Source organism: Sinocyclocheilus rhinocerous, unplaced genomic scaffold, assembly GCF_001515625.1.
Source record: "Sinocyclocheilus rhinocerous isolate Xijiao unplaced genomic scaffold, SAMN03320098_v1.1 scaffold153, whole genome shotgun sequence".
NCBI classification, from domain to species: domain Eukaryota; kingdom Metazoa; phylum Chordata; class Actinopteri; order Cypriniformes; family Cyprinidae; genus Sinocyclocheilus; species Sinocyclocheilus rhinocerous.
The window spans coordinates 248,150-262,648 of NW_015660878.1; the positions used below are offsets into that span (position 1 = coordinate 248,150).

Here is a 14,499-nt window from a genome sequence, read left to right on the forward strand (position 1 = left end):
TGTTTGTGTGTGCTGTCTGCGTCACTCATAGTACGTGCCTATATCGTGCGCCATATCGAACAGTTTTTCTATCGTTATCGACGAAGGTGTACCGTCGATAAATATCGATACCGTTTTATCGCCCAGGCCTACTCTGGAGGCCTAATTTCTTGTGTTCACCATTTTAAACATATTTCTCAAAAGTACCATTCTTTTTTTTTTCCCGAAAATGTAATGTAAATGTACGACAAACTACTGAGTGCACCTTTAAATACAAGAATGATTTCTTGACCAAATTGTCTGTTACAAACAAGTTTTGCTGCAACTTTTACCTCAGTAATCGTAATATTTTTGCCCAAAGAACATAAAAGTAATAAAACAGTGTGAAATACAGTTTGTAAACTTTATGTAACTAATGCTATTATCCGTTAGCGTCATTAGCATCCCATTTTATTCATTTTTTTCTGTTTTAAACACTACCTGGATCCCCAAATATCATTCAGTGTATATTTAACTCTACAAATGAGATGTAGAGAAGAGAGGTGACAACTTTTCACATTCAACCTCTGGACAAAGGCTTCTCAAACCAAATGCATCCCACGGGAGCTTGAAGTTAGCGTTGCGACTGCCATTATCCATTTACTGTGCAGGTCAGCAAAATATTTAATGGCAATGCGAGGTTTTCTCCTACAGAAGTGAAGGACAGCGTGTTGGCAGCCATTTAAAGGACTTTAATTAAAGAGCTCTGCGCCAGTGTCCAGATACTATCAGTCAGTAACGTCTGCCTATACTTCCATCTCCTGCACACAACAGATAATGCTAATGCTGCTTTATAATCAGCTCATTCTTTACGGCAGACAAACACAGTGGCTGGCATTCTCTGACAGCTTGTCAAAGACCAAAAATCGACTCTGAAAGAGTAGTAATTAACTCAATAAACAAGGTTGTAGCCTGGTTATAAAATTAATTCCATTACAAGAAGAATGCTGCTCTAGCTTATTATGTACGACCGTTTAGGGCTTTTCCACACCCACAGAGTTTGAAGAGAGCTTTGATTGGCTATTTATTTATTTTTCCACTGGATCAGGGTGAGATCCGTCAGGTCGCCGTGATTTTGCCAAGTAAGACATGTTCCTGGATCAACATCTTTTGTTGATCCTGGATCAACATTACTGTCCAAAAATATAGACTAATCCCAATCCCTACCCCTAAACCGAACCCTACCCATAATTTATTCCTAAAATCAGTGTGAAATGATAGCTGATTACCAAGGGTGTAGAAGCACCTAACCCTGATCGTAAGCCTAAAACAGATATTTCCTGAAAAGTTATCCCTCAGTTCTGATTGGTTAATTGGAATGTTGTTCCAGGATCAACAAGGATGTTGATCCAGGAACATGTTGTACTTGGTGAAATCACGGTCACCAGATCCGCCACCCTCTGCGAGCTTGCAGGTCTGGAGGAATAAACTGAGTGAGCACACAAACAAGAGACGTGTTACCTGGCTCTGGACTGAAGTGTGTGAGAACCTGTTTGGTTTTGGAACTTGCATACAAAATAATTTCTTTGACTTAGCTTTGAGACGACAGCCACTAAATTATTTAAGCTATTTTTTTGTGCACTATTATAAGTATAATATTTTTTTTCTAACCTCGGTGCTTGTGGTCAGTTTCATTAGTAAAAAAACCCCAATTAAATAAATAAATAAAAATGTATTAAACAAACATATTCTAACCTGTATGATAATCGATTGTGCAACCCTAATTAATATACGGCATCATATCTTTTCTATTTAAATTTTTTTTTTTTAACTCTGTACTTGTGGTCAGTTTCATTTGTAAAAAAAATGTTATGTTATGTAAAATGTTAATTATTTATAAAAAAAAATATATATTCTTTCTATTTTAAAAAATAAAATTAAAAATATATATTTTGTACATACATATAACTTTTTTCTAACCTCGGTACTTGTGGTAAAATTACAAATAAAATATATTTTGTACATATCAAAATAATATTTTTTTTTCAACCTCTCTACATGTGTATGTGTGTGTGTGCACATATATCCACTTATCCAATATATATATACAGTACATCTCTTTCTTTCTCTCTGTATATCTTTATTAAATTTTCTATTTGTCCAAAAAAGGAAAAACAACCTATTTAATAATACAAATAAATCATGACAATATTGAATATTTAATTTCAAGAATAAAGAAGTAGATATATACAGTGGGTACGGAAAGTATTCAGACCCCCTTAAATTTTTCACTCTTTGTTATATTGCAGCCATTTGCTAAAATCATTTAAGTTAATTTTTTTTTCCTAATAATACAAATAAATCATGACAATATTGAATATTTAATTTCAAGAATAAAGAAGTAGATATATATATAGTAACAGTAAATATAATAATTTTCAGGATTTCATGAATGCTTTCAGATCATTTTTAGTTTAATCATAGATCAATAGATTAATCAATGACCAACAGAAATTGAAATGGCAAATATATTTTTAATTTGCTGCATGGTTAATGCATTATGGCATTTGTATAATTTATCCCATTCTATAAAGTTCTTTTTTTTTTCTTTTGTGGACATAAAATATTACACATCCATATTTCTCTTTATACACTTTTAATACAATTTTATGCACTGGTTTTACGGTTAGACGATCGTGCACTGAATGCGCCGCTTAGCTTGCACAGAAATTGCAATACAAAATAAACAACAAATGGAAATTAACTCGAATGTACACAGCCATTAGCACTGTGCTTCTCAAGCAACGTTCCCAACTGAAAAATAATAAAGCTACACATGCATTATGTCAGCCATTGCTCCCTGGGGCAGATTGTATGATGACAGGAATCTTTGATGTCCATATGCATGTGGGTGACGGCACAGAGTGGAGTGGAGCGGAATCTTGACTCATAGACAGAGTTATGCCAAAAGCCTCGCTCAGTCTTTATCACAAGCCTTTATCTTCATCATAAGGACAGAGACCACCATGAGGCACATTTATAATTAGATTGTGGAGTGTGGGGTCAAACACTATGAGTCAGCTAGATGATAATGCCGCTCTGGGACTGTTAGTGTCAAGCATGGCTTACTCCAGCTTTGATAAAGTACTCATATCATGCCTTCTGTTGAGCTTTTGCTATGTCATAAAGGTCTGCACAAGCACAATGTCTTAGGAATTGCAAGATTTTTTAAAACACCATATAATTAGAGGAAATAAAACTTAACTACTAGTGGGCAAAATTGTTAAAATGCAAAAAATAAATCAATAAAAAAATGTAAATAAATTATTTAAATAGCATATTAGATACAGAATTATTAAACACAGGATTGACTATCATTACAATTACGTTTCTAAAGAAATTATATTAATCACAATTATTTGTTAAAATTTTTTTTTATATATATCTTCCCAAATAGCTAGTGTTTTCTCTTTTCTGTTGTATCTGTTCTCATGAACTTTATCTTGCTCACTGCAGTTTATAAGGCAATATTCTCTGTACAGCTAGTTTGGAACAATATTTACTGTAAAATTATTTTGAAAATAAATCTGATTAGTCAAACATGGCATTCTGCAGTCCAATATTTTTGTATGGTGATCACTAAACTGAACAATGCCTCCCGGTTTCATTTTTCTCAAATAATAAAATGAATTCATTTCCATAATGTACTTATGGTAAGTAGCTGGTCACTGTTGCTATGCTATGCTATGCTATGCTAAAATAAAATAAAAAATTATTTCATGTACATAATTTACTTAAGTGGTAAGTAGCTGGTCATTGTTTATAAGATTAAATAAAAATTATTTTTTAATTAAAATATAAACTAAGTGTTGAATTTATAATAGTGCTGTCAAAAGATTAATCGCGATTAATCGTTTGACAGTACTAATTTATAACAACAATTAAATTATTAAATAACAGAAATAGTCTGAAATATATGTAAATAACATACATTTCAGCCTGCAGAGGAGAGTTCTACAAGGATCCAGAGTTTTTAAATATATAAATGAATGTTCCTCTTCAGGTTTATGCATCTAACATTACTTCAGTAGAGGGCCTATATTATAGATTTCCTTATAATATTTTTAAATTGTCATGTAGCTTCACTACACTGACAGCACATAATCCAATAAATAAATATTTAGCATAAATAGGGCTTGTACATGAAATATATATATATTTATATATCTGCCTTTATATTTAAGTAAGGGGATCCCGCACAATGAGATTTCGGCATTCATGAAGCATCATGAAGTTTGAAAAGCCTTTGTTTAGTGTATCACCAAACAAGGCAAGATCACATAGGCTATCATTAGAAAGAAACCCCAAATCTATCTGTTATTCTTCTGTGAAGCAGCTTCAGCAGTGTACTTGATTCGAACACTAAGGCAACAGGAAAAGCGTAATGATGACTAATGCTCACCACTGAACAAAGGGAATTGCAGCACATGGCAGCAGTGCGGCTACAGGCCTGTGGCACAGGGGGAGTTTATGATTAATGGTAATAAATATGAAAAGCATCACATCAGCCCCGGCACCTGATCGCGCTCGCCTCCACAACTGCGTTACTGCTTAGCAAACAACTACATCACTAGAACAGATAAAGCCCTCGGTTCAGTACAGTGTGCACAATACACTCCTGCTGGAGTCAGTGGCAATGACGCCAAATATCTCCTGACAGCGAGGTCAGCATTAATCCAGCACTACATTTTGACATGGCAGGTTTTTTTTCTTTGTATAAAACATTTGGACTCTCTGAAGGCCTGACCTCTAATATAGTGGTCTTTAAGTAATTCTTGCACTGCCCTACATGTTAGGGTGATGTACAATTACTTGAAGTACATCAAAAGTTTATATAAATGTATTATACAGATCTGTGGAATACTTGATTCTGATTGGTCAAACGTGGCTTTCTGCGGTCAATTTTTAAAATGATTTCTTTCTTTCTTTTTTTTTGTAGTGATTGCTAAACTAAAGGATGTCCCTGCAGCAATTCACAGTCTCTTTCAGCTCACATAAATCAATCACTATTGCTAAAACAAAAATTTAAATAGTTTTAAATAAATGTAAATAAAATAAAATAATAAATTCACATAAAATAAAATAATTAAATAAAATAAAACAACATTTTAAGATGCCATGTAATTAGAGGAAAGAAAGATAAATGTGAAAGATATCAAATATATTTTTTAAAATATTTACAGAATTTGCTATAATAATACATAATAAAATATATTTAATCAGTCTTGAATATGTAAATAAAATAAAATAAATTAATTAATGAACTGCAACATCTAAGACACCATGTAATTAAAGGAAAGAAAACCAAACCACTTGAAGAGAAAACTGTTAAAATGTTTAAATTATATCAAATATATTGTTGAAATATTTACAGAATTTGCCATCATTACAATTATAATACATTATAATATAATTAAATAAATTTAAACAGTCTTTAATATGTAAATAAAATAACTTAGTTAAATATAAAACTTAGTTTTGGTTTGTCAAATGTTGCTTTTTATGTTCGAATATTTTTGTATAGTGACTGCTTAAGTGAAGGATGTCTCCTGCAGTAATACAGTCTTCCCAAATAATAATTTCATGCACTTTATGTAGTTATTTGGTTAGTAGCCAGCTATTATTGCAAATAAATTTAAATAAAACAGTCTTGAATATTTATTAAAGAAACATTTTTTTTGTTAATTTTATAGCCTCCAAAGGGGATATCTACAAGGATCCAGAGTTATTAAATATATAAACAATTGTGCTAATTATAAGACATGGTTGTGTTGTTTACTGTTGTGATTGTTATTATTTTAAAATGACCTGTTAGAGGATATTAGCTTCTGCTCTTATATTACCTCAAAATTAACGTGTTACATTAATCTCTCTGTGCCACTTACAAATTGATATTTTGCAGAGAGAAGAGGAGATAAAGTTAATCCCCTTTGCAATATTAAAGCGGCAACAGTGGTGACTTTGCATTTACGTTAGTGCTATTATGGTACATTACACCACATAGCATTGATCCAGATGTAATGAGAACACTGGACATATATCACTGACCCAGGCCAAGTCAGAAATCAGGCTATAGTATTTGTAATCTGTTACCTTATTGACATGCAGTCCTTCCTCAAGTTGAGCAGTGCTGTTGTTGTCGATATAGGTTTTTCTTAGAAAGGTTTCACTCATTACTAGGCCAGAGGAGGGGAAAAGTGAAGCGAAGGGCTCATGAATTATTGACAAAGACATTGGAAAAATGGCAAACATTCCAGAGAATCCAGAGGAAATTCAAAGATGAGGTTCAAGGGTGATTAATTTTGTGACAGTGCCTTCGTACCTCGGTTGGCAATGTGTGGAACGTGTCGCAAATGGATTATTTAAAATGCACGTATTTATTTATTTTGAAATTCGCCTGAGCAGACACATTAGCTGCGGATAATGGCAGTGATTAATCCTGGAGTAAACAGCTGAAAATGCCCTTGCGGAAAAAAAATCATCAAATTCAACCTTCAGGGAAAAAAAATAAAAAATCTAAAATGTCCTTTCTCACTCTGTGATAGTTAAAGCAAAGTAAGACAGGCTGGAGATTCATAAATAAGTAAAAGACTCTTCCAGTCTGCCAAATCCCTGTCTGCAGACTTTAGATTAGTACAATGAGCAGAAAAGCAGACAGCACAGGAGAGTCTGCCAAAGAAATAGTACTTGCTGAGTCTCTCTTTTTTTTTATATATATATATATATGGATCCCTTTTGCCTTCAGAACTGTCTTAATCAGAGATTTTGGTCCATATTAACATGAAAGCATCATGGCAGGATGGATCCATGCTTTCATGTTATTTACGCCAAATTCTGACCCTACCATCTGAATGTCTCAGCAGAAACCAGACTCATCAGACCAGGCAACCTTTTTTCCAATGTTCTATTGTTCGATTTTAGTGAGCCCAGGCAAATTGTAGCCTCAGTTTTCTGCTCTTAGCTGACTGGAGTAGAGCCTGGTGTAGCGCCTGGTGTGGTCTTCTGTTGCTGTAGCCCATCTATTTCAAGGTTTGACATGTTGTGCGTTCAGAGATGCTCTTCTGCATGCCTCGGTTGTAACAAGTTGTTGGTTGTTGAGTTACTCTTGCCTTTCTATCAGTTTGAACTAGTCTGTCCATTCTCCTCTGACATCAACAATGCATTTTCACCCACAGAGCTGCCACTCACTGGATTTTTTTGCAGCAGATCAGCAGTTTCTGAAATACTCAGACCAGCCTGTCATGTTTAAAGTCATTTAAATCACCTTTCTTCTTCATTCTGATGCCGGGTGTGAACTTCAGCAGATTGTCTTGACCATGTCTACATGCCTAAATGCACTGAGTTGCTGCCATGTGATTGGCTGATTATATATTTGCGTTAACAATCAGTTGAACAGGTGTACTTAATAAAGTGGCTGGTGAGTGTATATACACATACATATTACGCCTGGCCATTTAATGTTAAATTAGGAAAATTCATTAGTACAGCACATGGTAATAAAATATATACTATTATTTATTATGTTTTTTTTTTAATAATTTAGCTTATATATATATATATATATATATATACACACACACACATCTGAAGTCACTTTTTGTAAAATTATTTGAATGATTATTTTATATTAAATAAACGAGTTATTGTGCGTATTATGCTGTCACTTTAATTATTTATATAAATAATTGATTGACAGCCCCAATATTACAAAGAGGAAAAGAGACAGCAAGTACTCTTTAATAAGCAAGAGGAAAAAATCAAATCAGGCAGGCTGTCAAAAAAATAAAAAAAATATAAAATAACTCACTCAAAAATGATCAAAAACAGTCCCTGTGCTAACAGCGCAAGGCATCAAGGGAAACCAAGTGACCTTTCATTGACTGCCTCGTATCAGGACTGCAGAGAATCCTGGGAGTGTAGCTTGGCAACATTAATGCAGATTGTTCTGTAAATAGATATTTTTATGCTAGTTAAGCCATATGAAAACAACTTGACACAAGCATTGCAATGTTAAAACTATATGAAAGTCAATGGCCCTAACTGAACTGAACAGCTCTGTATTTGAGTCACACATTCAAGCTAAAGTAAGTGCCATGGTCCCAGTGACACTTGAAAACCTGTGATGCCTTTAGCTTTCTTTGGCGTATTTAAAATCTATTCAACTCTCCCAGGCATTGCTGGCCATCAAACAATCTATACCCAGGAACACTGCTGTCTGGTCAGCCTGGAAGAAAGATGGTTTTGGTTTACACTCGGTCGCTGACCCGATCAGCTTCTGCTCCGCAGGGATACACAGGGCCAAGAACAATTACAAGCCAGTGTAACGGGAGATGTTTGCAGAGTTGCTCGTTAAACTCAGCATGAGCCATGTTTGATGATAAAATTTGTAATTTTTTTTTATGTTGAAACAACAATCTTCTGTACCAGCTTAACATGCAGAGACTACAAGCAGTTGAAAGCAATTGAATAGTAGATAATGTAAAATCCAAAAAGTTTAAATATTGTGGCATTACACACAGAAAATGTTGCTATTACTTTTTTCAAGTTAATGTACATGTGAGTAGAGCTGCAAGCAGCGATGACGGGCCCAAGCCATCAGCACAATCGCCACCCTAGTGGCATTAGGAAAACCTTGCACAGCAGACGAAATGCTGAAGTTTGATCTAAAACAAGACAATGTATGCAAAAGTTATTAGGCACTTCCTCTTTCCTATTTTTTGTCATAAATGCATCACCTCGCCACGGCCAAACCATCCAAGATATAAAAAAACTCTTTGCAATTTAGCATTCCCTATATCTTGTGATCATGTTGACCGAGTTTGGTTGCAATTGGATGAAAACCCTAGGAGGAGTATCGGAAATTCCGCAGCATGCGTTTTTCACAAAAGCATGTTAAGGGTCCCAAAAAGCCCTGGATAGTCGAAAAAAAAAACCCTTAGGAAAACAATAGGGCCCTTCTCCCCTAGTGGCTTGAGCCCTAATTAGTAGAATGTAATATTGTAATATTGTAGTATGTGGTATAAATAACATAAATAACATAAAAGTATAATCAAATCTAATTTTACACTACACTATCAATATATATAGTATACGTATTATAAAAGTGTAAGTGTAATATAAACATATAATTTACCATTTTACATTATATATATACAGTATATATACAGTATATATATATATATATATATATATAAAATATTTATTAAGATGTTAAGTTAGTAGGTTTAGTAATGGGGTAGGATAAGGTCACGCAGAATAAGGCATTAATATGTGCTTTGTAAGTACTAAAAAGTCCTAGTAATATGCATGCTAATAAGCAACCAGTTAATGAGAATTGGACCCTAAGCTAAAGTGTTACCATATGTACACACACATTTTTGTTATTTTTGTAAAGTAAATCTGGTTACAGTCGCACTAGTAGAGATCCACTGCTATCGTATCCATTTTCAACTTGTGTAATGATTTGGTAATCAATATGACACTAGACCTTCCCCTGGTAACACAACATAGATTTTAGCTGGTCTAGCGGTTCCTGGAAAAAAGAGATAATGGAAGACAGAGTCGAGCATTGGGACTATAATTCTCTTTTCTGGATGATATAGACTGCCATTTTCTATCTGCAGAATTTCATAATCAACAGGAAATGATATCCTGGACAACAGTGCAAGCTGGAATGATTGCTGGCATGTACCGTTAGGACTCAGAAATATGTATCATTATCTTTGTCAGCCCTTTTTCACTGCTGATCAGTGCATGTGCATGAGCTCTGAAGACACATGAGCACATCATTCCTGTCTAAAGGGGAGGATGTGTGCAGGCCTCGTTCTAAAGGCCATATCATTCACAAACGCACTTCACAGTGCTCCCAAATTAAATCATTTCAGACACTATGTGACATATCTCATTCCCCAAAGCTTTAGAGATACGCTGTACAAGTCAACCAGAAAGCCTCAAAGTACACTGCAGAAAAAGGATTTCAAATGTGACACAAGCTACAGGAAACCACCGTTTGATTAGAAACAAAGAGAAACACAATCACACTACTTTGTAAATGTTGAAAAAGCCTCCCGGGATGCTAAAAATGAGATCTGTACTTTCTCAAAGAGAAGGAAAGAAGGAAATCGAAGGTGTGAAGATTTGTATTCTGATCGTGCTAAATACAGTGAAGTGAAAATCTCTAGCAGGAGCGTGTAGTGGAATATATAGCTAGAAAATGAAGACAGTGTAAACTGGCATGTACCGTTAGGACTCAGAAATATGTATCATTATCTTTCTCAAGCCCTTTTTCACTGCTGATCAGTGCATGTGCGTGAGCTCTGAAGACACATGAGCATATCATTCCTGTCTAAAGGGGAGGATGTGTGCAGGCCTCGTTCTAAAGGCCATATCATTCACAAACGCACTTCACAGTGCTCCCAAATTAAATCATTTCAGACACTATGTGACATATCTCATTCCCCAAAGCTTTAGAGATACGCTGTACAAGTCAACCAGAAAGCCTCAAAGTACACTGCAGAAAAAGGATTTCAAATGTGACACAAGCTACAGGAAACCACCGTTTGATTAGAAACAAAGAGAAACACAATCACACTACTTTGTAAATGTTGAAAAAGCCTCCCGGGATGCTAAAAATGAGATCTGTACTTTCTCAAAGAGAAGGAAAGAAGGAAATCGAAGGTGTGAAGATTTGTATTCTGATCGTGCTAAATACAGTGAAGTGAAAATCTCTAGCAGGAGCGTGTAGTGGAATATATAGCTAGAAAATGAAGACAGTGTAAACCTCCATTTAAATCAAGACTGTTGTTGTACTTGTCAATGCAATATACTGATTGATCATTACATTTGTTAGCATTATAGACACGATTCACTTAAAAGAATAGTTCACCCAAAAATGAAAATTTACTGAAAATTGACTCACCCCTCAGGCCATTCAAATAACAAATATATATCAGGATTTTGATGTGAGAGGACAACAGGGGATGGACTTTTTCACTGAAGGAAGCATTATTCTTATATTCTGGCCAGAAGCAATTGTTTAAATTATAGATTTGTTTCTTTCAAATGCTGAGCTTTTCACGTCACAAGAGATTAACTGATGGATTGGAGTCATGTTGATTATTTGTGGATTACTGTGCATTTATCAGCTGTTTGTCTCTCATTCTGACGGCACCCATTCACCGCAGAGGATCCATTGGTTAGCAAGTGATATAATGCTAAATTTCTCTAAATCTAAACAAACTAATCTCTTGGATGATCTGAGGGTATGAAAACTGCTAGCAAATTATTACTGTTGGGTGAATCATTTCATTATAAACACGTTTCTGGTTTTACTAGTACGTAAACTGTTTTTTCCTTCTCTACTTGCAGGGTCTATTGCAAGATGCTCTTATATCAAGTACCACTACTCCTCGGCCACAATACCCAAGAATCTCTCTTACAACATCACCAAGACCATTCGTCAGGATGAGTGGCACTCTCTGCGTGAGTAACTTTCATTCATAATAATAAAGTGGGACCTCAACATTCCTCGCTTTAAACAACTAAAGCATTAATATCTCAAACCGCCATGCTAGCTTGACTAAGTTACATTTACAGTACGAATCAGTGTATATTTTAACCTTTAATGCTGAGACAAGCACTTTGTAAACCATACAAACAGTAATCATCTCTGACCTAGTGATCTCATTTACTCAGACATATTACTTGCTAAGGTCAAGTCAAAACCATATATGGAAGTGTAATTTATTTCAGGCAAGCTCTCAGTAGACCTAAAGATGAGGTGATTTGTTGTTGGTTTGTGGAAGGAGGAAGTAGGGTACATATCTCAAAGTCAGATGTACCTTGTTGACCCACTTTTGCTTGGTTCCCACCCTCCCCATATAAAAAGGAAATTATGAAGATGCTTATAGAGAAGTGGTGGAAAAAATGCGCGAATACAGAGAGTGGAGCATTAGTGCGCAACCTGACCCGCAAAAAGCTCAGCAAAACTGTAAAGCCCATTATTCACACATTTTTACACATTCCTCCTCTTGAGGGTTTGTTTTTAAATATGCTATATCTACCATTTATAAATCCATTTTGCTGGTAAAAATTAAATAAAATAAAATAAAAATGAACATATATAAAATATTATTTACATATTACATGCATTAAATGCAATGTATGGTCATTTTTTAGGCATTTACTTTAGTTTTATTTAGCATTTATCTTGCCAGATTGAGTTGGTTTACTCCAGTCTTCAGTGTCATATGATGCTAATATACTGATTTAGTGAAGAAACATTTCTTAATATTAGCAACGTTGAAAATGATTGTGCTGCTTAGTATCTTTGTGGCAACCGTTTTTTCCTGATGAACAAAGTTCAAAAGAATGGCATGTATTTCAAATGGAGATATTTTGTAACATTATAATGTCGTTACTTTCTCTTTTGATACATTTAGATTAGTTTAAATTAGTGTCCTTGCTGGATAAAAGCAAATTACAGTTTAGCTTGGGGAACAAATTTTCATTAAAAACAGGACTGAGGAAGCATGCAATACAACAAGGTTGTCTAAATATGGCTCTTCAGCGTGAAGCGCACAACAACAGAGCTTCTCCTTTCTGGCTGACGTCCACAGTTGTGACACTGCTTTTCACTACAGTTTACAAAATTTACACTGAGTGGGGAGCGTGTAAATCTACACAAAAGGCCTTTTCCTTGGAGGGTATTGGCTTGTTTGGAACCCTCTTAAGGGATGAGATTGTGGTTTGGAGCTGCTGTGTATCATGGGCAGAAGAAAGAGCAGGATTCAGCATGCCCTCAAACTGTCATGTGGTCACACTCCAATGCGCTGCGGAGATCAGCCTGTCAGGTGACTGAAGAGACACCTCTCCTTTAACCCCAAAAACCCACCAGTATCTACACCTCCATGTCTCTTTTTCCTCATTTTCCAAAGCTTCAACATGGAGGGTTATGAAAGCAGAGATGCATGAATGACACTGCAAGAAAGAGACAGCTCTCAGTGCAGTCAAGTGCAACAGATGAAAGATCTCTGTGGCACCCAACATTTCTTACGGTTTCTATTTTGTACACAGTATCTGGTTCACGTGAACCTGTAATCCTGTTAATTTACTTTTTGATGACCCCAGACCCCAGCAAGAAATCTTGCAGATGGAGTTATAGTTTATGTCAAAAGTTAAAATCTGAGCCAATAGAATATTATATGAGCCATAATATAACTAATAAATGGCTGATGTTAAAATTCTATTCTATTTTCTCCAAATGAACTGAAAATAAAATGCTAAAAAACAAAACCAGTTGTTTTAATTTTGAATGAATGAACATACACTACAGTTCAAAAGTTTGGATTTATGTATTTTAAAGATGTCTCTTTTGCTCATCATGGCAGCAATTATTTGATCAAAAATAAAAGTAAAAACAGTAATATTGTGAAATATTTTTATGCTTTAAAATAACTGTTGTCTATTTTAATGTATTTTAAAGTGTAATTTACCACCGTGATGATCACACGTTGCTTCAAAAATCTTTCTAATATGCTGATTTGGTGCTCAAGAGACATTTCCTATTATTATCAAATTTGAAAACAGTTGTGCTGCTTAATATTTTCATGCAATATAGGAAACTTTTTTTCAGGATTCTTGAGAAAGTAAAAAAAAAAACAGCATTTATTTAAAATGTCTCTTAAAGATGAAAAATCATGTAATATTATAAATGTCTTTTTTGTCATTTTTGACCAATTTAATGCCTCCTTACTGAAGAAAAGTATTGATTTCTTTCAAAAAAAATTGGACTGGTCACAAACTTTACATACACCTTGTATATTATATAATAATATATAAGGTAATCAATGTTTAAATTAAAGGAAATAAGCATGCACAATTAAATATCCAATAAAGAAACACCTAATATCGACTAATAACCAAAACGATTCTGATATATTGTGTATCTCTATTTAAAATACGATCTCATACACACTTGAGCTTAGATTACAACATGTTCACATGGTATATTTAGAGTCTCCCAGTGTGTCTGTCATTTGATCCAAGCATTCTGACCTATACTGTAAAGAAAGACATGGAAGGGTCAATTTCTCGGTTAAAGTCAGGCTGAGATGTTTAATGTTCTTAATACGGCTTACACAGCAGCTCCAACAAATCAAACAGTCCAATGAAATCCCTTCCTGTGGTGAGAGAACCTTAAATGTAAAACTAGGGCTGTGCAAAAAAAATCAAATGCGATTTTCATGCGCATCTCGTCAGTAAAGCCGCTCCTGTGATTAGTAGTAAATCTCCAGCACGTGCGTTCGGATGGAGTGGCATTTACTACACAGAGCCGTAGTTCACTGACAAGCTACACAAAACTGCGTTCAAAATCGGCAACTTTTTTCAAAAGCGATTTTGTGTAGCTTGTCAGTGATCTACGGTTCTGTGTAGTAAATGCCGCTCCATCTGAAAGCACATGCTGGAGATTTACTACTAATC

General features: G+C 34.7%; 1 protein-coding gene across 2 annotated transcripts in view; it reads left to right on the plus strand.

Moving 5' to 3' along the window:
- The window catches only part of LOC107725619 (transmembrane protein 178B), a 98,811-nt gene that overhangs the window by 36,002 nt on the left and 48,310 nt on the right, over positions 1–14,499 (plus strand). For both annotated transcript variants that reach the window (XM_016534945.1, XM_016534946.1), the window contains one exon: positions 11,386–11,499. In XM_016534945.1, coding sequence (XP_016390431.1) covers positions 11,386–11,499 — 114 coding nt within the window. The remainder of the gene's footprint in view (positions 1–11,385; positions 11,500–14,499) is intronic.